Source organism: Aedes albopictus, chromosome 2 (assembly GCF_035046485.1).
Source record: "Aedes albopictus strain Foshan chromosome 2, AalbF5, whole genome shotgun sequence".
In the NCBI taxonomy this organism is placed as follows: domain Eukaryota; kingdom Metazoa; phylum Arthropoda; class Insecta; order Diptera; family Culicidae; genus Aedes; species Aedes albopictus.
In genome coordinates this window covers 196,895,351-196,918,614 of record NC_085137.1, presented here as the reverse complement: position 1 = coordinate 196,918,614, position 23,264 = coordinate 196,895,351, and the positions used below count along the sequence as shown (strand labels likewise).

General features: G+C 39.2%; 2 protein-coding genes and 1 long non-coding RNA gene across 5 annotated transcripts in view; 2 read left to right on the top strand and 1 right to left on the bottom strand.

Moving 5' to 3' along the window:
- LOC109425132 (ATP-citrate synthase) overlaps positions 1-17,445 on the bottom strand; it is a 68,339-nt gene extending 50,894 nt beyond the window's left edge. For both annotated transcript variants that reach the window (XM_019700358.3, XM_062850959.1), the window contains exons 1-2: positions 17,075-17,445; positions 7,214-7,269 (exon numbers count right to left, since the gene is read on the bottom strand). The gene's annotated coding sequence lies outside the window, so the exon portion shown is untranslated. The remainder of the gene's footprint in view (positions 1-7,213; positions 7,270-17,074) is intronic.
- LOC134287864 (uncharacterized) lies at positions 7,276-16,655 on the top strand. The gene is made up of 2 exons (XR_009997608.1): positions 7,276-13,567; positions 13,633-16,655. It is a non-coding gene; the product is annotated as an uncharacterized LOC134287864 (long non-coding RNA).
- Positions 17,446-21,232: 3,787 nt separating the features above from the next.
- Positions 21,233-23,264, top strand: part of LOC109429400 (protein rigor mortis) — a 37,479-nt gene continuing 35,447 nt past the window's right edge. Inside the window, exons 1-2 of one of the 2 annotated variants that reach the window (XM_029868935.2) lie at positions 21,233-21,361; positions 21,418-21,672. In XM_029868935.2, coding sequence (XP_029724795.2) covers positions 21,494-21,672 — 179 coding nt within the window. In that variant the 5' untranslated portion in view covers positions 21,233-21,361; positions 21,418-21,493. Of the gene's footprint in view, positions 21,673-23,264 lie in introns of both variants that reach the window. The other variant, XM_029868934.2, reaches the window with a different exon arrangement.

Below are 23,264 nucleotides of genomic sequence, written 5' to 3'. Positions count from 1 at the left end.
TAAGTAGTACAGATCTTGGATTACTTAACATAGGCCACATGGTACGTGCTAGAGAGGAAATGGTAGACATAACGCTTTGCTCTAGCAGAATAAGTCACGACCAATGGGCATGTGTCAGATGAAGAATCTTTGTCTGACCATCGGTACATCTTTTTTGAGTACTTGAATGTTACTTCACAAACTTCTAGTTTCAGGAATCCCAGTCAACCAACTGGGATCTCTTTACTGATTTGGTTGCGGCCAAATCTAATGGATAATCATCATCCTTTGACACTCCAAGTGATTCAGATGATATCGTGGATACTGTTGAAGAAGAGTAGTGTCAGCCCCTTGGTAGAGACGATTACAGTTATGTATGTCTGTATTTGCTCTGTATGTGTTTGTTGACAAAGCATAAAAGCTGATGTGTTTTGATTATGTATGTTTAAAATATTTTGCCAGTCCGTACTAGCTCATTGAGCAATAAACAAGCTGAAAACGCATACGAGTAATTGATTCATTTTCTTTCATCACGCGATTCCCAGGGACGGTAAATGTCCGGTCGAACAGCTCGGTAGTGTAACCGTGTCTAATGCGCCTGATTTCAAACAGATACTACTACTACAACAGCCTTCATCATAAAAGCTTTTGAAGAAGCTTGCCCTCGGCGATCTGTGCAGACCACAAGAAGAACCCCTTGGTGAAACTCTGATCTGGCGAAGCTCAGGAAACGATGTAGAAGGAGTTGGAACAGACGATATTCGGCTAGTGCTAGTCTTTTCTTCTATGTATGTAGTTATGATTCTCTGGCTTCGGGCCGAAGTATTGTAACTATATGTTCGATTAAGTGGGGTATAAATAGCTTTGCTTCTTTTAAATCTTCTGGAGCAGATGGGATATATCCTATTTTGCTTCAGAAGAGATTTGATTATTCCAAACATGTTTTGAAAAAATTACGTGTTTGCAGTTCTACTACAGAGTATATTCCCAAATCTTGACGGGATATTACTGTAAAGTTTATTCCAAAAGTGGGTCGTGCGTCGTATAATGAAATCCAAGAGTTTCAGACCTATCAGATCATCACATTAATGATGTAAATTTGGCTAATATGCCTCTTCATGTGCACCAGCATGCCTACCAATCTGGTAAGTCCACTGGGACTCTTTTACGCAAAGTTGTTTACGACACCGAGAGAGCATCAAGTAAAAAGCAATCTTGATTGGGTGTTTTCTTGGACAACGTTCCCTTGGAAGCCGTACTGACTTATGGTATATTTCCAATGATTCCTTTCCCTTCTCGACATTGCATCAAGCAGCGATTAGGAAATTGAGTGATTGTGGATGTCCCCAAGGGGGAGTCTTGACACCGCTTTTGTGGAATCTATTGAGCCAACCCAATAATAGCTGGCACTTATGGCTGTGCCGGCAATCAACTAACATTGTTAGTTGATTTGTGCTTTAACACCCTGCAAAGCGCTCTTCAGATAGTTGAGGGGTGATGTCGCCAATAGGAAGCATCCATTTATTACGTAACGCTAAAAAAAAAGTTTTTCGAAACCCCCCCCTTCATAACGCTCTTTTGTATGAAAACCCGAAAATTCTTGTATGAGCTGTGACGCTCGGCCATACTCCACCCCCTCCCCCTAGAGCGTTACGTAATTTATGGACGGCGCCATATAACCTTTCCATGCTGTCACGACCCCTCGGTCGGCGCTTCCTATCTAGCCGATCGTTCTTCTAGATCAACTATGGTCGTCGGGCGCAAAAGTCATTCTTCACAAAATTATGACTGATCGTTGCAGGTAGTATAGATGATAAGGAGAAAAGGCAAATTGAGGAGTGATGTGTAAACGTGGCACGTGTTCTATATGAATTGATAAAATCCCTTATATTATTAATATTATTGTATCCTATGAATTCCATTTAGTTAATACGTAAGGTAAACCTTATTCCATGAACTCTTAATTACAGTATATAACTGAATTCTAAATGCCACAGATTGATGAATTAGATTGTAACCTATAATCGAGCAGAGTTTATAGATTCATCCTGGATAGATTTGGATTCGCAATCGAATTGCAATTCCAATTGAAGTGCGTATACTTATTTCAATTGGAATACTAGAGATACAAGTTTCTTTATTTAGCTCCAGGTAACTTCCAGAGTCGATCGCTTAACCCTTAAAGGAGTGTCCCCGTTAAAAGAACAATGGGAGAGAACTAAATGTAAGTGACCAAAATTGAATTAGAATAATGTGAATTAATGGGTCAATTTATTTATTTGTAGGATTATTTTAACTCTCGCAATAAAAAGGGGAATAAAGAAATCAGAAAACCTCTCGTTAATCACTCCTTGTTGACTAGGAAGCCAACACATGGCTTTCGGTAAATCCGAGTAATACATCTATTGTTCTTTTCACGGGAAGGCCTAACCGTAATGACGTTCAAGCTTTGCGCCTCTTTGATTCTGAAATCAATGGAGTCGTTCTTGACTCCAAGCTTTCCTGGACACCTCACATTGAGTTCAGAAGCAAGAAAGCATGTGCGGGTTTTGCCGGCGAACCTTTGGTAAAACCTTGGGATCAAACCCCCCACGTATATCAAATGGATTTACACAACTGTTGTTCGACCAATATACGATGTCTTCTGTGGTGTTAAAAGGGGGAAGTGAGAACAATCCTATCAAAATTGGACCATCTCCAAAGGATGTGAATAATGGCGTTGTCTGGAGCGTCCTCTTCAACTCCTACGGCAGCGGTCGAAGTTCTCTTTGACGTTGCCCCACTACACGTTCTCAAACAAAAAGCACTTTCTTGCACTTACCGCCTATCGGTACTCGGTTTACTTGTGGAAACTCCTGTGAACTGCAGATCGACACACACCTTGTTATTTTCACTGTTGGTGAATTGGGACAAAGGTTGCTTACTCCAAATGATCTTACAATTGCTTGTAATTTCCACATATTGGACATTTTCCACGTAATTCCGTTCCCTTGAAGAGTAGACTTCTGGTTATCTGAAGAGACATATGTATTTCAGACGGCATCGGCAGACAACCTTCTCGAAGGTCGAGCCGGTCCTGGTGTCTATTCTTGTGAGCTAAGGCTACATCAGTTTTACTCACTTGGTATACACTGCTCCATTTTTTCAGGCCGAAATCTTTGCTTTTATATGCTGAGTGCAATCAGCACTTCAGCAACACGTAATGAGCAAAGTTATATACTTCTGTTCAGATAGCCAGGCTGCTATTTATGTATTTATTTTGGAACAGGGAACTACAAGTCAAAGTTAGTTCATTTGTCGAAATCGAGGAGCTGAATTCAGCAGATGCTGTTCACTTTGTATAGCCCATATAGCCGAGGCGGTAAACGCACGGGTATTCAGCATGACCATGCTGAGGGTGACGGGTTCGATTCCCGGTCGGTCCAGGATCTTTTCGTAAAGGAAATTTCCTTGACTTCCTTGGGCATAGAGTATCTTCGTGCCTGTCACACGATATACACATGCAAAATGGTCATTGGCAGAGGAAGCTCTCAGTTAATAACTGTGGAAGTGCTCATAGAAGCTGAGAAGCAGGCTTTGTCCCAGTGAGGACGTTACGCCAAGAAGAAGAAGAAGTTCACTTTGTACGGGTGCCTTGCCATTATTCCATTGTTGGAAATGAGTTGGCTGATGAGTTAGCTCGCACTGGAGCATCACATGACTTCATTGGCCTCTAGCCAGCTATTTCGGTACCGTAATCCGGGGTCAAATTGATCACTTTAAAACAACTTTCGCGGATAACATCAGTGCCTGTTCAAATATTGCCAAAAGAATTTCTGTAAAACCAGTACCCAGTGGATCTCCATGGAACCATGGGACAGAATTTTGTTCAACAAATTTAAACTTTAAGTTAAATGACTTCAAATATCAAAATATTGGAAATGCCACTTTGGGGCGAAATTGATCAGTATACAATTAAGCATCGGTTGGAATGGAAAATTTCTTTTACCGCCTAATTTTGCTCTTCTAAAACCGAATAACGCGTCTAAAATCTTACAACTAGAGAATTTAATACTTTAAATGCAAAATTAAATTTCGAAATTTCCACTTAAACGCCTAAAGGTAGGCAATTTTATTTGAAATAAGTGATTTCTATCACAATAAATGACTATTTCTTCAAAAAAAATGAACGTTTTATAACAATTTCATGTTCTGATTAGCTGCATAACATCCCAACCAAGGCTCCACAAAAATGTTAAAACAGAGAATTCACGGGAAGTCCTATTAGCAATTGATTGTTTAGCAGCAATGATTTCAGCTAAACGAGAATACATTGCAAATTCCTTGAAAAAATAAGGCAAAACTAACTTTTTTCTAAATAAATAAAAGTCTACACTCATCTCTAGACATCTACGAATCAGATGAAGTAAAAAGTTTAAGATCATTACGACGCTTAAGAGTTCCTAGTATGGAATTACAATGTAGTACCCGAATGATCAATTTCACCCCGCTGATCAATTTGACCCCGGTTTACGGTATCGAAGTTTTGGATAAAGCTTCAGATTGACACCTGGGCTGCGACTCAGCACAACCAATACTGGAATAGTTAGGAGTTACTGTCGCCAAATAAATTGCATTGTACGGTACGGAGCCATCTTCAGGGATGGCGAAGTATTAAGGCCGGACGGGACAGTGACTGAATCGTCCGCCATTGCTCTGTTGTTAAAAAGATGCAAATCTCAACTTCTACTTCATATTTTTGACTGAAAATTTGATCGTTCATTTGCTCACTTTCGGTGCACAATCGACTAAAGTTTCAGCTACGTCAGTGCAGTAGAAATTGACATTTCCTTCTTCAAAATCGCGAGGCAAATTGTTAGAAAGAGAGAAAAGATAGCAAAAATTACACGTCGTCCCGTGCGGCCTTAAACTAAACTGTCTAAGCAGAATTGCAGCATGCTGGTCAAAGCATTGACTGCTAATAACCGACTTAGCTATTAAATGCCGAATATTCAGCAGGCTGATTCATTTGTACGTGATAACTGTGAATCCGATGATAATCGCGTTTAAAGTTTCGTGCTTTGCCTTGTCCTTATGGAGGTTGCACGCTACAATGGGATGTAACGTTGGTTCTAATGATCCAAACTTTATGAAATTTTAAATTTGTATTATCTAGCTAGTATACTTTCAGTTTATGCAATAAAAAAAATATTTTTTTTATCCCCGCAAGGTTTGTAATCCCTTAATTCATTTCCTGTTGAGAAAAGGTAGGTAGATGATGAATTTTATGGCGATGGCACAAATTTCTCAAATGCAGGAGAACATGCCCATGAAGCCAACGTACTGGTACCATACCATGGAAAATAGTAATAAGCTCGTAGGTAGTTCATAATATGCTGCAGAATCCGAGATTTGTATGTTGATATCATATCAGCAGAACTTTCATCTGAAAGCAAAATAATGTAGACTATCAATAACCAGTCCCTCTAGCACTGGAAAAATTGAAATGGTGGGCAAAAATATCATTTGAAATATTTTGGACGTTGTCAAGGTTGTTATTCTAAAGCTACATCAACATCCATCACAATTCAAAAGCTTTCTGCTCAATCGTACTTTGAACACATGATTTGATTTGGATTGCGAAGAACTTATGGACTTTTCGAATAAACACCTGCGATCATATCATAATTTTTTACCATTCCATGTACCATAGTGCCACGTAGACGGTGTGCCGAGAATTGAATACAGGTTGTGCATGATATAGACGTGAACTAGATAGAAATAGGATTCGAGGGACAATTTATTCAATCTTATAATTTTGAAGTGGACACGAATGCCAACTTATTTGTTAAAGTGTCTTTAATAAAGTATAATAATAATAATAATTTTGAAGAAATTGTAGTTCTTCCACAATGTTTTCTACATGATATGGAAGCTAATTTATATATTAGTAATTGATACTAAATTGGCCATGAAGGCATGAAGGTTTAGGTGAGGTGCAGGAATAAATTCGGTCGTTACTGGTCGCTGATTAGTTAGACGAGAATTAGATAAAACCCCTATTTCGTCGTTATAAATTCAGAAATATTAAAAAAAAATTGATCTGCTGATACAAATATAAATTTTGCGGCCCAAAATCTCTCATTTACACATAGGGTGATTTTAGAGATAGAACAGTCTAATGAGCATTTTAGTAAGAGCTACAAAAATAGTACGTGATTCATAAGCGGCCCCTTGGTCACAAAACCCAAACAAACCCGTTTACAGGGGATAGAACCGCGTGTACACGTAGATATACCCACCCTCTTCAATGATCGTTTACACATCTTCATTCAACGATCTTCACACAATCGTGCCGCAATCATCACTATAACAACCATCGTCATCGTCATTAACAAACAACACACCACCACTGTGGCGCAGAGTCCGGCAAACATCATGCCACAGCATCGTACGATATCCACTGGTAAGAAGCAAAACAGCCAAATCGTCGAAGTGGCGTCGCACCTCCTGCGACCGAACCACCTGCCTCCCACTGTGAATCACACAATTTGGAAGATACGTATTGCTGCTGCTGCTAGGCGCAATGTAATCGCGCTGAACAGCTCTCAGCTGTTGTTGTGGATCTCACTTTTTCGCACATCATTTGCCGGCTTTAGATGGTCAACCCGGATCAACTGAATTTCACCATTCGTGATTTGGGCTTGGCGTTTTTTGAAATTGAAAATAAGCATGCACATGGCAGCACTTACAACAAGAACGTTTAACCATATGGTTAAAACTATTTTAATTTTTTACCGGGAGGAAATGTAGTTTGTGCTTGTTCACTATATTGTGATTCAGTGTCTTACTGTTATAAATAATGTCTTGGATAATGTATAAACATTGTATCAAATTGTTTATTTATAATTGTCAACTGTACGAGTTATGGTCAACAGTATTGTCCTTAAATAGTATCTACGATTCCATTAATTGTTATATTCCATATGGGTCACCTATTGATTTTTTTTTTGTAGGCCAGATGTCAAAATTGTATAATTCATATGGGCCATGATTTGCAAAATTATTAAGTAGAATCTTTAAAAAATCCAATAATTGCTGGTAAGGCGCATAATTGGTAAACCTTCTGTTTTTCTCCGTACGCACATTGCGATTTGCAATCATTGCATGTGCAACGATAATTTTGTTTACATCACTGGCTACTATCACAATTATCCACAACTACTACAACAGAAAAAAAACTTAATCCGCGTACCTGTTTCGCTGCTCAAGTCTCCGAACGGAACGAACCGAACCGGGGTGTAACGTGTTCTGTGAAGAAAATAAAAGAAAAGACGAAGGAAAAGGTAGAATTAGTACGGAAAACTTCCTAATATGCGTACGATCGAACGTAAGTACAAATACGTAGGTATGTGAGGAACCATTTGCATAATTCGCGTGCATATGTAAGTCGATAGTTCAATAACTTTGCGGTGTTTACTTGCATGCGAATTTATTCGATCGGAGTCCCTTTAGCGGCACGATCTTTCTCCGCACCACGACGAACACATTAAACTCATTCTGACTGGTTTAAATATGTAAGTGTGTGCAATTTGGTCCACAACATACCGGCACTTTTGCGCTGGTATGAATCAATATCGTAGTGGATAACAGTCACAGTTTTCTTATCAAATTGGGATAACAAAACCAGATAAGCGTAGGTATAAAGGATAGTTTAATAAAGCATAGGTTTGAACAGCATAGGCTTTTTGGCCTTTCAAATTGGCAATATTTTTATATTACTAATCAAGGAATGTGCCTCACGACACGTCTTAGACTTGATAGGGGAGAGAGTAAACGACATATGCGTCGTGCGTCGCATTAGTATATGCACGTAATACACGTGTACGTGTACCTACAATATAGGGAGTGTATCTAACTACAAACAGAACTGGTGGAGATCATGGGGATAAACGATCGGCATAATGTTTACTACCTTATCCATTTAGGGATTGCATTTATTTATTTAAAAACACATAGATATTTATGATATGTTTGACTTCATTGAGTATAGAGTAACTTTAAACTGCCACAGACTAGCCAAAACTGATCATTGGCAAAGAAAGATTTTAGTTAATAGCTGTCGAAGTGCTTATAGCAAACTAAGCTGAGAAGCAAAAAAAAAACAATATAATCTTATTAAATCCTACACAAATTTGTCGAGCTCCTCTCCTCTCCTCTTCTTGGCGTAACGTCCTCACTGGGACAAAGCCTGCTTCTCAGCTTAGTGTTCTATGAGCACTTCCACAGTTATTAACTGAGAGCTTCCTCTGCCAATGACCATTTTGCATGCGTATATATACGTATATATATCGTGTGGCAGGCACGAAGATACTCTATGCCCAAGGAAGTCAAGGAAATTTCCTTTACGAAAAGATCCTGGACCGACCGGGAATCGAACCCGTCACCCTCAGCATGGTCATGCTGAATACCCGTGCGTTTACCGCCTCGGCTATATGGGCCCTATATTTGTCTAAATTTGTCGAGCTAATTTATTTAAAAATTCTCAGCTGTTTCTGCTGAGATTTGTTTGAAATATAAAAACAGGGGCTCATGATATATATATATAAGTCCTCCAAAAGTCTCACCAAAAATTCCCCTGCTTCAGAATGTTTTCCTGAAATTTCTACAAATCCGCCCGGTATATAGGGGTAGGTGGGGCAATATGGACACCCTAAGGTTTTTGCCAACTTTACCTGGCAAGATGTCAAACAAGTTTAGTTTTTTGATACATGTATCCTTCTAAAGTCTATTTAGCATCTATTGCATAAGAATGCTCACGAAGAAAAATTATTTATCCACTTCAAAAAATGTTTTGAAAAATGTTAGTTTTTCATGACCGTCTTCAAGCATACGGGGCAGAATGGACACCCCCCTGGGGCAATATGGACACCATGAGACTTTTACGAATTTCGTACATTATCTACATCTATAAAGTGATTTCATTACAAAACAACTTTTATGGATGAATAATACGCCGCAGTAGTTCATTTTTGTTCAGTTGATTTAAATTCAGGCTGTTTTGGATAAAACTTCGTTTTTGTCGGCATGTACAGCTGTGCCTAGAACAACTATTTTCCACTTCTGTCGTTTTTTGACCAATTTGTTTCACCCTATGTCTACTATAGTGAACATTTAACCGAAAATATACTGAAATCGAAGAATATGGTTGGTTTGTGATTTAGGTTATATTTTTCCCTTGCCGCTTCTTTCAAAAAGGTGAGTGTCCATTTTGCCCCGGCAGCAGAAGATATTTCCAAACTTGATTTTTGTATAATAAAGAAGAAAATATAAACATGTTAAGCATGTAGATACAGCAAAACTACTTGCATGTGTTCTAGAAATATTAGGTTTTAATCGACCTGCAATAAATGATTCACTAAATCTTATTTTAGATGGTGTGAAAATTATAATTTCCATGCACAAAAAACGGATGACGCAACTTTTTCGTGTAAAATCAAGTATAATTTTAATTTCGAATGTTTCTTTCCTGAAACTACGTTTTAGACAAATGGACTATATTCTCCATTCATTAAAAGTTCAAAAAAGTTTGCATATTTCAAAATATTGAGGGTGTCCATTCTGCCCCGGGTGTCCATAATGCCCCGCCTACCCCTACTTATCTAAAAATGTGGTTGTCCTTTGTCTCATAAATCTTTCTTGGACTTCTGCTAAAAAACCTTCTAATGTATCAGAACTCAGGGCAAGATATTTCCTTAATGTTGAAAAACCACTTTGATTGGAATGGCTTCGGTACGTTTCCACTCACTACAGTCTTGGATCGATGTTATCATCCCCGGTGTTATCAGTTTTTAACCGATTTCATCACTATCTGAGATTTTATAAGTTGTAGTGTAGATTAGAGATGGTCGGGTCTCAGATTTTACAGGCCCGCACCCGACCCGTACCCGAATTTTAACCTAACCCGTACCCTACCCGAACCCGAAAAATTTTCTTCGATCAAACCCGAACTCGAGGGAAATATTGCTCAATAAACCCGACCGAAACCCGAGTTTAAAAATGGTTGTTAAATGTATAGTGTAAGGCAACTAGAGTATTTCTGGCGTTCGATTTGAATAGGTCGAATGTTTGCTGTGATTCCTATGTTGAATAGGTCAAATCGAATGCCAGATTTTATGAATATTGATTTATTTTTACTGATGACCAAACCCGACTTGAACCCGAGTTTATTCAAACCCGACCCGACCCGTACCCGAAAGTTTTGAGATTTTCAAGCCTGAATCCGACCCGTTCCCGTCGGGTAAGGGTTCGGGTTGGGTTTCGGATCTAAAAACCTGAAACCCGACGACTATCTCTAGTGTAGATCGACTGTCCTGCCGTGAATCGCATCAGTCCCATGTATGCTGGATTTCCTACGCAAAAGGCACATATATACGATTCACGGCAGTGTCCATACTAGCAGAATTCGATTGCTGATACTTTCACTTCTTGTTTATCTTTATCTTGCAGTCATTACGGCCTTAAGGTGACATAGCTTGTGTTACACAACAGCAATAGGACACTGGACTAATATCTGGACGCAAGTATCCGGAGCTATCTCGAAAATATGTTATTCTGTTCTGTTATTCTGTTATAATCAACGCAATCTAGAAAATATGTTATTGAAATAAAAAATGTTTTGCACTCAAAATTTAGGATATTTGTTGCACTTTAAAAAGAAAATGGCGTTGAAATTATTCCGACTTGATTTTAATAAGATCTCAAAACTTTCTTTGAATACCACTAATCATGTCTTTAGTCGGGCCCGTGGCGCAGTGGCTACACGTTCGCTTCATAAGCGGATGGTCATGGGTTCGATCCCAGCCCCGGCACTTCGTCAGTTGCTCTTCCCCCCGAGAGCGGCTGGCACTTGACCCTCTTCTGAGCTCTCATAGCTCAAACGGAACCGGATAATTGGATATCGGCGAACGGCAACCCATAATGGACGACCCCCAATCGAACTGGAAAAGGAACAACAGCCACACATCATTTCATCATCGTGCTCATCATTCTACCAAAGACAGGGTAGGAAAGTGAAAGCAGCACAGAGGCAAACCAGTTCGATATACAGGGTGGCAACGTGAAAATGATACACTAGTTTGGCAGCCATACGTTGCCATTCATGCTATTGCATTGAAGACAAGTGTGCTTGGGGAAACGGGATCTTAGATGTGGTTTTTTTTAAGAAACAAAGGATTCACGGATCTACTCTGAAGAATATTTCCGACAGGGTTGCCAGATCTCGCGTTCTGCTCAAGACGCACGCTGCTCAAAACATTTTTTTTTTCGGACGAAAGTTTTTCACTTTGGAAGCGTCTCTGAATAAACAAAATTATCGTGTGTATAAAGCAAGTCATCGTGAAATTCCTGCCGACAAACGAGAGGTTCAACGATATCGAAGTGCTACAGCGGTGATGGTTTGGGGCACCATATCAACAAATGGCCAATTACCATTGTTGTTCATCGACAGGGCCATAAAAATCAACAAAGAGTACTTTTTACAACACGTCATCAAAGATCACCTATTCCCCAGTGTCAAAAAACTTTTTGGAAAAGAAAATTTTTGTTTTCAGCAGGACTCAGTACCGACGCATAAGGCAGTGGTTGTTGAACAGTGATGCAAGCAAAATTTACCGTGCTTCATCAGCTCATCGGAATAGCTGGTTTCGTCTCCCGATTTAAACCCACTGGACTTTTGTACATGGGAATACATGCTAGGGAACCTGGGCGATGCGAAGAACTTGGTTTTGGATACCTTCAAAAACCGTTCGGTAAAAATTTGGGATGAAATGCCGGACGAAGAGGTGCGCGCGACTTGTAATGACTTCGAAAAGAGTCTGCGGACCGTAATTCAAAACAAAGGGGAATGATTCTAATTGAATTAAATACTTTGTAAGTTTAATACTTTGTAGTGTTATCAAAAGTGAATTTGCAGAAAAACTAAATCCTGTTTGAATTTTGCATCAGTTTTCGAGTGTATCATTTCTACGTTGCCACCCTGTAGTAGAATAAGAATATAATACATTTAGGCACTGTACAAAGTGTAAGAGCAGCCGCCAATTGGAATCGCTCACGTAGTGCCCTAGTGGACAAAAGAGCTGTAAAATATGTTAAGTGGTTAATAATAAAAAAAATAATCATGTCTTGAACACTCCGTTGATCAACTTCGGTGGCCATTTTCTTCCACCATATCTTCATCTCCGTTGCATCCCTAACCACCTCTCCACTCTTGTTTCATTTTAGCTTGACAATTGCCCAAAATGTCACAATTGGGAGGACCTGAGGACAATTTGGGAAATTATTCTCCTTTTTTCTTGAAATCCACCTCGTTGCCTCGGTACAACTGTAACAATTCTCCACTGTAGTGGCAGCTTGTAAAATAAGGCCAAAAATTCATAGATCCATTGTGAGCTATAATGAACGAAAAAACACAGTTTTTCAAGCACTCCTGCTTGTAAATTTTGGATTTCTAGGTCTTGTTTGTCACGTAAACTTTGTTTTTTTTTGTCTACAGCTTCGAATACCTTATCAAATCAGCAGTTTCCTTGCAAATTCATCGGTAAAAACAAATTCAAACTTGCTAGAGACATCACCCCGACCTGTGGTTTTAAAGATCTTTTGTCCGGAAAGCTGATCCTAGTCCATTTCACGTACGTTTTATCCTCCCTGAAAATGCATCCCCTTGTGTATCTCACGTACTTTGTCAGAACCTCGTCATACAACTTCCGGGCACGTGTTTTGGTCACTACACTAGGTTATGCTTTAGTTTAGTATCCTGTTTGGCAGCTTACTGGCCCGAAACTTTCTCGCAGATGAATTCTCCTGGCGGTACTTTGACTGGCATTGTTTTTTTTTTTTGACGGCATGGTTATCCGACTGCCTAGGATTTGCCCTAAATGTTCTTAACACCTTCAAATGCAACTTCCGATCCTTAGTTTCACTATAACGCTTGTTATGATCCTGCCAATCGATAGTATGTCCCTGACGGAAACGTTTGAGAACGCTGCACACGATCGATTTGGCCAATTTCAACGATTTCGCAAGTTTTGAACCTGATCACGGCGGATTTTCGAAGTGAGTGTCCAAAACTAATTTTCGGTTCGCAACGTCTATCACACACACTTAATCCCGTGCTCGATGTTCGGTACTTTTTATTGCGGATAACTTCGTCAATGATATTAAATTGCTGTGCCCTCGGTTATAAAACTTTGCTTTTGACGACAACAGCAAGATTTTTGCTGAACTTTTGTAATTTAAAAAAAAAATTAACTGTATTCAGATATTTTTCGTACCGAAGTGTTCGGTAAAGACGAACTGTCAAAAAACTTCGGTCGGTGACATATTGCTGAACAGTCGGCATACATACTTTCTCATGCTGAACGTTCATCAATTTTCTGCCGAACATTCCGCTAGGTTTTACTGAACAGATTGTAGAACATCTGTCGCTAGTTGAATGACTAACAATGGCTCCGCCATTTGTTATCATAGTGTGTTTTTGTGCGCAGCAACGTCGACAACACTGCCGATTAGGATTCTCTGCATTTTTGACTATCAAAAAGGAAGTTTAAAGGTGAGTCCGTTTTGTTTTCATAGTTTTAGCTGGAAATTACATATCGTTCAACTACTTTTCTACAGATTTTTCAACGATAAACGTAGCGTCGGCATCAGCAGGATGCCAGACAGGATGAATCAGCTGCGAACTAAATGTTCTCGAAAGGCAGGAAAACAACCAGAACGTTTCAAAATTTTGTTTCAAATGTAGAAAAATAAAGGGAATAATGGAACAAAACTGTTTAAAACATGTTTTTAATGAGAAATTCTGATAAAAATTGCTTGGATATCAAGCTACGTCACTTTCATATTGTTGCTGAATGAACCTCAAAAAAGTACTGAACGGTCGTCACAAGTTTACAAACTATTCGGTACTTTTTGACAGTTCGAAAATCTTTCTTGACTACCGAGTGTTCAGCATTCGTTTTAATTACCGAAACGATCGCCGAACGTTCAGCTGTTCTAATTTCGACAAAAATATTACTGAGTTCGGTAAAGATGAGTTAGTGTGCATGTAACTTATTCGAAACAAAACAAATCGTGACGAAATTTTCAGCATTGAAGGGGGCAGCATTCCGAAACAAACTGCTGTCAAAATTTTTCATATCCGATCACTAGGAGCGCTGCCGTAAATTAAACGATGCATAGCATAGTATAGCCGACCGTACACATCCTGGGGTGGCTGTCGATAGAGACGTTCTACGCGCCAGAAAAGTTGCCTGGGACTTGACAAACCTTTCATTTAACGAACTCTCGACACCTGGCCAAGTCCTAACGATCAGCGGGGATGGGGAGGAAATGTTGATTAGCTATCTACTCAGAATATGTCCAAGAACTTGGCCCACTTCATAGATACAGTATGCGGCAGGAAAAAATGCGAAAATGTTTTTCAACTTTAAACCTCGTTTTCGTCCATTTGACGTTAACCAATCTACGAGGAATTTTTCCAGGAACTCCTCTACGAATTCCTCTAAGAATTAACCCATGAATTTCTCCAGGAATTCCTCCAGCTATTTCTCCTGAGGTTCCATCAGGAATTGCTTCAGGAATTCCTGCAAAGATTTCTCCACGAATTTCCAGGAAATCCTTCGTAGATTCCACCAGGAAATCCTCCAGAAGTTCCTCTTAAGATTATTCCAGGAAATTCTCTTTGGAATTCTTCAGAAACTCTTCCAGGAAGTTCGCCAGGAATACCTTCATGAATTTATCATGGGTTCCCCCAGGTATTCCTCCAAGAATTCCTCCAGGGATTTCTCCACAAATTTCTTTAAGGATTCCTCCAGGGATTTCTTCAGAAATTCCTTCGAGGATTTTTCCAGGAGTTCCGCTTAAAATCCTCCAGAACTTTCTTAATGGATATTTTCAGATATAGAAAAATAACAGAAAAAGAAATAGAAATCTCTCAGAATTCCTCTAAAAATGCAACCAATAATTCTTTCACGAATTCTTCTAGAGATTCCTCCAGCAATTCCCACAGGAATATACCTGGAAATTCCTCCAGGCATTCCTTCAGGAATTTAACCAGGGATTTCATAAGGATTTTTTCCAAGCATTTCTCCCGGAATTGCTCCTAGACATCCTTCAGAAATTCCTCAAGGAATTTCTTCAGGAAATCCTCCAAGAATTTCTTCAGAGATTCTTCCAGGGATACTTTAATTTCAGGAATTTTTCAGGCTTCCCTCCAGACATTTCTCCAGAGATTTGTCCAGGATTTGCTTCACAGATTCCTCCAGGGATATTTCCAGGGATTCCTTCAGGGAATTCTTCAGAAATTCCTTCAAGGGTTCTTCCTAGAAATCTGGAATCAAGGGATTTTTTCAGAAATTTCTCCAGCAATTCTTTCTCGAATTCCTTTGGATGATTTCCCCAGGATTTTTTCTCGGGATTTCACCAAGAATTTATCCAAGAAATTTCTCCAGGAATTCCTGCTGGGTCTAATCCAAGAATTCTTCCAGGAATTACGCCAGGAATTTGTTCAGAAGTTTCTCCAGACATTCCTCCAGGATTCTCTCTAGAGATTTTTCCAGGAATTGCTTTAGGGACTCCTCCAGGATTTTTTTTCAGGGATTTCTTGAAGAATTCCTCCAAGGATTCCTTCTGAAATTTCTTTTAGATTTCCTCTAGGAATTCCTCAAGAGATTTCTTCTGAAATTTCTCTTAGATTCCCTCCAGGAATTCTTTTGAATTTTTCCTAAGGATATCTCCCAGAATTTTCCAAGAATTTCCTACAATTAATCCTCCAGAAATTTATCTGAGATGTCTTCTAGGATTTCCTCATGAGATCTCTTCAGATATTTTCCTAGGTATTCTTCCCATAATAATTTGTATTCATCCCATGGCACTCCTAAAGTGAGCAAGGGGGGCCTTACTCATTTTTGAGCTAATGCTTGCTAGCCAAAGCAGCATGAGTAAGCTTCACACATTGAAGCTTTTCGAAAACATTCCGGAAGAATGAGTAACTGTTACACATAAATGCGAATGCTTCGCTTGCTCTGAAAATTTGTGATAGTTACTCATTTGACTAAATTAATTATTGTTTTAAGGTTTTTGAATAAAAAAAACAGTAGTTTCATTTAATTAATAATTTATTTATTACTATTACCAAAATTCGAGTAAAAAAATATAATTCCTTGGGCGAATATGTCGTCAAATTCGTGGCGGTTTGTGTTCCAGCGATGCAGTTTATCCAAAGTCTTTAGTTAATCGCCTAAATTGAATAAAAAAATAATTCAACAACTTATTTGAATAGATTCCTTACTTTAGAAGATTTTCCTTGTGATCATCACAAAGAAGTAATTTTTTATTTTTTGTTGAAAACTTTGACAAATGCTCGCTTTTTGAAGCGTTTGTCAACACAAGCCAGGAGCTCAAAATTGAGTAACTGGCCATCAGCTCACGGTGTGAGTAAGACGTACACATAATTTTCACACATTCTCCCGGATTTGCAGCGATGCTCCACAGTGAGTTACTGTTACTCATGCGATGTGCAGAGCAGTTTAAGCGTGTTGAGTCTTTCCTTTTAGAAGGTGCGTGCTACCCCGACCTCCCCAACAACTTTTTTTTGTTTGTGTGAAGATCATCATCGCAAGAAACCCCAACGACGATGACGTTTCACGCAAAAGTATTTTCTCCCCATCGGCATGGCATACAAACACACAATAATCGTCGTATATCGCGTATATCCATCGTAATGGTGAGGTGAAAACGCAACATTCGATCGTTGCTTTACCGTTGTCCGTCGCCGTCTTCTATTCCAAAATGATATGAAAATGTAAATTCCGCCATCGATATTACAAAGCGCTGCTGCTGCTGCGTTGACATTGCCTTTTCAAGTTTAGCCTAATTTATGCAATACCTCTCGCTGGGCAATTTCGAAAAGTAAAGCGGAAAAAAAATCGAACGTGCGGGAGAAAGTGTCCCCATCATCCCCATCTTTTGTTCCGTCTCGTAATCGATCTGGTACACGATACCATCCTCCATTTGTACAACGTTTACCGCTATATCCAGGACGGATTAACAAACGTACCTAATAATCCAAACGGGCAGTTGATAAGAAGCCAACGCAATTTTGTCACTTTTTACTATTTTACACACAATATTCACGAATCGCGAAAACTAAAACCTCATCCACCGAGTTTTTCGATCGAATCCGCGGAATGTACGCGAGTATGAAAAGGATCGCACGAGTGCCGAGTCAGTCAGTCTACACACACTTAGTACAGGAGAGAAAAGGTCACAACAGGGATGACTTTCTTTCCCACACTGATTTCGGTTGATGGCTCTTTGCTGATGAGAGAGTGAGAAAGACTTTCAATCAAACACCACAAACAACAACGCGCGCGCACGTACAAAATCACGTCTTGATGACACGAAGATAAAAACCCGACTGGAAGCTTGCGACTGCGGGAGCTTCACCGTCGCCGTTCGAGTTCGAATTCGCGAGTCCGCGGATTTCTTGAATGACAGACAGAGACAGACAGACAGAGGTTTGGATATGAGCCTCTGCACGAATTTGCCCTGTCCTGCTCACTCCCACAGAACATTTGGAAACAGCGCGCACAGTAAAAGTCAAATTTGACTTTTGCTGTGCGCGCTGTTTTCATATTTTCTGTGGGAGTGAGCAGTAGGCCAGATTCGTGCAAAGGCTCATGGCGGTGTAACGCGAGAAAAAGATGAGTTTGATCGATTTTGCGCAGAACAGAGCTGCATGCACTGAAATAAATTTTGTTGTGGAAACTACCGATTCCATAGTAAAATTACTAACCGTACCTATGATTCTCAACCGACAACAATTCCCAGTTAATTCCACTAAAACACTGTCAACTTAACAAGCAGTGCAGTTAACATAACCAAAAGTAATCTTAATTTAACAAGTGAGCATTGTATTTTTAACCATACTGTGTTGTAAAATGCGTGTCCTGGAAAAATTAACAATGTTTTGTTGTTGAGACGACTATGCTTTTAGTTGAATTTACTACAATGCATTGTAATTTCAAGCATATTTCAGTTACCTTAACAGATTTTGTTGTCGGTTGAGAATCATAGGTACGGTTAGTAATTTTACTATGGAATCGGTAGTTTCCACAACAAAATTTATTTCAGTGTGCAGGGTCAAGTCCAAAAAAAACCTTAAGGGTCTGTGTCAATTGGCGAATTAAAATTAATTTTTACTTAAATTTGACAGTTCAACACTTAAATTTGACAGTTTTCCCAAGGAAATAATTATCGAACTGTCAAGTTTAAGTGAAAATTAATTTTAATTCGCCAATTGACACAGACCCTAAATGTGGATTGAGTAAACAGGGCGAAAGTAACATGAGAGAGTTCTAGATTGAGTTCAAAAAAGGGCGAAAGTAACATGAGAGAGTTCTCTTCATCGACTCTCTCTTCTGCAAATTTAAGTGACAAGATGCAAATTCAATCGAACTTTTTGACACTTATACGCTAGATTGCATCGCAACCTAGCGATTTATGACCAAAAACTGCAACCATACTTGCATCTTGTCACTCTAATTTTTCAGAAGATAGAGTCGATCTATTAATATTATTGCGATTTTTTTTTCACTTAGACTCTAGTGCAATAAATTTCGTCGTTCTCCTATTTCGCTTTCGATTTCGCTGTCGCTCTCTGCTGCCGGGCTTTAGCAACTCGCCCGATATAATATGACAGATTTCGCCGGCCGTCTTAATAGAGCTTGCTGACGTTTATTCACCTTTCTCTTTCAAACATGCAGGCGGAATAGGATTTGTTGTCATCAGGAAAGGTTTCTCGATGAAAACAAATCCTATCCCTCCTGCATGCTTGAAAGAGAGATGCGAATAAACGTCAGCAAGCTCTACACTCAGAATAAAAAAACATATCTAGATTGAGTTTAAATAAGGGCGAAAGTAACATGAGAGAGTTCTCTTCATCGACTCTCTCTTCTTCAAATTAAAGTGACAAGATGCAAGTTTCATTAAACTTTTTTACACTTAAACGAAAGATTGCGATGCAATCTAGCGTCTAAGTGTAAAAAAGTTCGACTGAATTTGCATCTTGTCACTTTAATTTGCAGAAGAGAGAGTCGATGAAGAGAACTCTCTCATGTTACTTTCGCCCTTATTTAAACTCAATCTAGATATTAAATTTAATAGTTCTGCACTTAGATTAAGACCAGTTGCTTTTACACTTGAAAACTATGTGCAGCGCTGTTGAATCATTATCGATTCAATCATGATAGAATTTATGTGCGTCGCTTTCGGTTTTCAATCGTTCAGGGTATGGGTTATATTGGATCGAATAACAAAACCATTTTCAGGTGGGATTGGCTGCGAAACTTAAATAAATGCAATATTTCTAGATTGAGTTTAAATAAGGGCGAAAGTAACATGAGAGAGTTCTCTTCATCGACTCTCTCTTCTGCAAATTAAAGTGACAAGATGCAAATTCAATCGAATTTTTTTACACTTAGACGCTAGATTGCATCGCAACCTAGCGATTTATGACCAAAAAGTTCAACAATACTTGCATCTTGTCACTTTAATTTGCAGAAGAGAGAGTCGATGAAGAGAACTCTCTCATGTTACTTTCGCCCTTATTTAAACTCAATCTAGATTTTAATAATTTGCAACCGAGCTTACTTTATTCCATGAATAATACCAGATATTTAAGCTGCTGTACACGAAGAGGGTTAAGTGATCCCGTCGTGGACTCCACCGTTCCTTCAGCACTTTGGGGGAACCACCGGATGCTGGTGTTGGCATGACGGAGCTAAACTATTTCGGTTGCAAAGTTCGCCACTTTTCACCGTTAGTGAAGCGATCGATCCTGATGCTGCAATAGGAATTCACTCACTGTGAGCACCAAACATATTTTAAAGAACGAATTATGTACTTACCCTTGAGTATATCCATTATTTCGGTCGGTCATTGAATCCGACAGCACGCGTTCGTGCAAAACATTCGTCTCCTGTGCGCGCCATTATGGTTTCTTATCTGTTTGCTTTCTTTTAAATTTTATGTGCGAAAGGTTACTTGTTATATTGTTGCACTTGGAATATATTTTAGTAATAATAAAAATCATGTGTCTTACTTATAGATTTTATCACTTGCACATAAACGAGCGATTCTCTCTCTCGCCGGCAGTCTATGCGCTTAGCGCACTTAGATTCTATCAGTCGAATAATTTGAGTGTATGTTTACACATTTCTCTCATTGTTCTCGGTCCACCAGCTGATCATGTTTACACAACAAAATCAGCTGGACATCCGGTGTTTACGTTCATCGTCATTGTTCGGCAACCACCAGCTGATCTTGTTGTCATACACTCAGCGAAAAATATTAGCGAAATTCATCGAAATACCTTATGAAAATTTGCTATAACTAATTCTTATGGATGACATAAGAATACCTTATGAAAATTGATCGTGCTTGCTATGACAAATTTCATAAGATAGGCTTATGAAAAGAACAAAAAAATCTTAAAATGATGTAGACTGGATTCGATCCATGAACGCCGAGATCACCGAGCCCGTGTTTTATCCACACGGCTACCGACGCTTGAGAATACCAAGTTGCTAAACATCAATAAAAGCCAAGCTGTGGGGCGATTTTACGTCATAGAGTGACCATATGAAATTTATCCGAATCATTATGAATTATTTAAAGGCCGTTTCATAAGTTGGGCCTTATGGAAATCTTAAGGTTATTTGGCTGAGTGTAACAAACCGCGATAATTTCGCCTGAATCGTGGGTCGAAAGCGAAAAGCTGTCGGAGATGACAGATTTGTACGATTTTCTGGCGATTTCAATTTCGTCACGAAAGTCTGAATATTCGTAAAAAATACAATATTATTCACTAAACCCAATTTTAGTTTATGTTGCCAATAATCGATTAATCCTATAGTCCATTTTACGAGCCGATTTTATGAATGAATTTTGTCAGGAGGTAGCGTCCAATAACCCGTGAAAACCAATATCATCATCAACAACATGGGCCTTTTCAGCTGACAGGTTCGTGTATGCCACTGTTTACAACCGCCGAACAAAGGCGCAAACGCTAAACTGTCATTTTCATAGGAGAACTGTCAAAGGCCCGAAAAATCAGCTGATTTTAGACGACAAATGAAAAGGCCTATTGTTGTCACTTCGTAATGGCTCATTAGGCGCTTTCCAAATGTTGCTCCAGTTTTCTTCCGCCGCTGGCGGCTCGTGTGACATTTTCGGTTTCATCGATTACACCGCTACGACGAGTTTACCGCCGAACAAAAACAAAACAAAAGAAACGAAAGAAACACATCGTGCGTGCATGCAAGTTGACGGACGTTCAGTGAAGGTGCGTTTTGATTTCTTGAATCTCCCAGAGTTCCAACCGTTTTTTTGGCTTCTCAGCTGCAAAAGTGATACAGGTGTTTTGTGCTTCCTGAAAACTCGTTGGCAAGTGTTTTGTTTGTGCCGGAAAGCGACGATGGAAGTCGGAATGGATGGTTTTGTGGTGCCAAACATGCAGGCCTGGTTCCGGCAGAACAGCTTCATCAGCACACCGGACAACGGCCTACTGTACCATTCGCGATCGGACGTAAACTACGTTGCCCCACTGGCCAAGGATCAGATGCCCCGGGTGAAGATCATCAGCCTCAAGTCCACGTAAGAATATTGCTATTTTACGTAAATGTTTTAATGTAAATTATTTACGGAAAACATCCGAAACACAAAAATATTTTGTTTATTTTTTTCTTTGTTCTGAAGGATCGAATCCTTTTAAGGTTATAAAAGTTGTTTTTTTAAACTTGCAAAGTTTTTGTTTAAAACTCCATGACCCTAAAAATGGCAATGCTAATCAGTTCACGTTACGTTAACAATAAAATTACAATTCTTTTATTATTATTAAATTACAACACTATTTCCTTGACCTAACAAAAAGTGTTAAACTAAAGGCTTACGTTTTACTAAGTAAATACAAATACAAATTATTATTATATTTTATTAAAGACACTACCAAATAAGTTGACATTCGTGTCCAATATAACAATTCTGTTAACCCTCGAGCAGTCGCACAGGATATGGATCGCTCAAAAGCCGAATGCCACAGGTAAGCTGAGCTTACCTAGAGAAAATTTCTCTCGAAATAAATCTCGTAGCAATCCCCGAGGAAATTGAAGGATTAAGGAATTTTCGTAGAAAAGTCTTAGAGTGTACTCCAGGAGGAATTCGCTAAAGAATTCCTGAAGGATCTCATGCAAGAATCCCTGGAAAATGATCCTGGAGGAAATTCTGATGAAACTTCAAAAAGAACCATATTATAAGGAATTCTGGGAAGCATCACAGAAGAAACTCCTAGAGAAATCTCTGCTGGAACTCCTAGAGAAGTCAGAAAATAAATTTTAGGTGGAATCGCTGGATAAACTTCATGTGGAACTTTCAAAGAACTTCTGGAAGAATTCTGGATGGAACTCCTTAAGGGAGTTCCTGAGGAACTCCCGAAAGAGTTTCCGGAGCAGTCTGCGGAGTAGTTCCTGGAAAAATCTCAAAAGCAATTTCAGGTAAAATCTCCAGCAATTCCAAGAGAAATGTCTCCGAAGGTATTTCTGTAGCAATCCATGAAGAAACATCTAGAGGAATCCTTGAATGAGTTCCACGAGAAACCTGTGACGGATTTTCTAAAGGAGTTCCTGAAGGACCTCCTAAATGACTTCCTGAGGAAGTGGCTGATGAATTTTAAGAAGACTCCCCGAAAGAGTTCCTATAGAAAGCCCAGAACGCTTTTGTGGAGGAATCCTTGAAGGAGAAAAAAAAATCCCCGAAGAAAATCAATGAAAATCCCTGAAGGTATTCATGGAGGAATCCCAGAGAAATCCCAGAAGTTGTTTCTGCAGAGATATCTGAATAAGTTCCTGATGAAATCCCTAAGAAAGTTTGAGAACAAATTTCTGAATATTTTCGTGGAGGAATCCTTGAAGGAGAAATCGCTCGAGGAATTTCAGAAAAAAAAAACTGAAGAAATTTCTAGATCCTGGAGAAATCCTGAAATTCACCTTACGGAATCCCTGAACCAATTGCTGGGGAGTATTTAAAAAGAAATGTCCGGAGGAATTTAAAAATGAATCCCTAAAGCAATTCGTGGTGAATTTGCTAAAGAAATTCCTGTAGGAAACCAAAGGTGAATTCCTCAAGGAATCCCTGTTGAAATTTCAAAAGAAATTCCTAGAGAAACTCCAAGAGAAATTTCTGGAGGGATT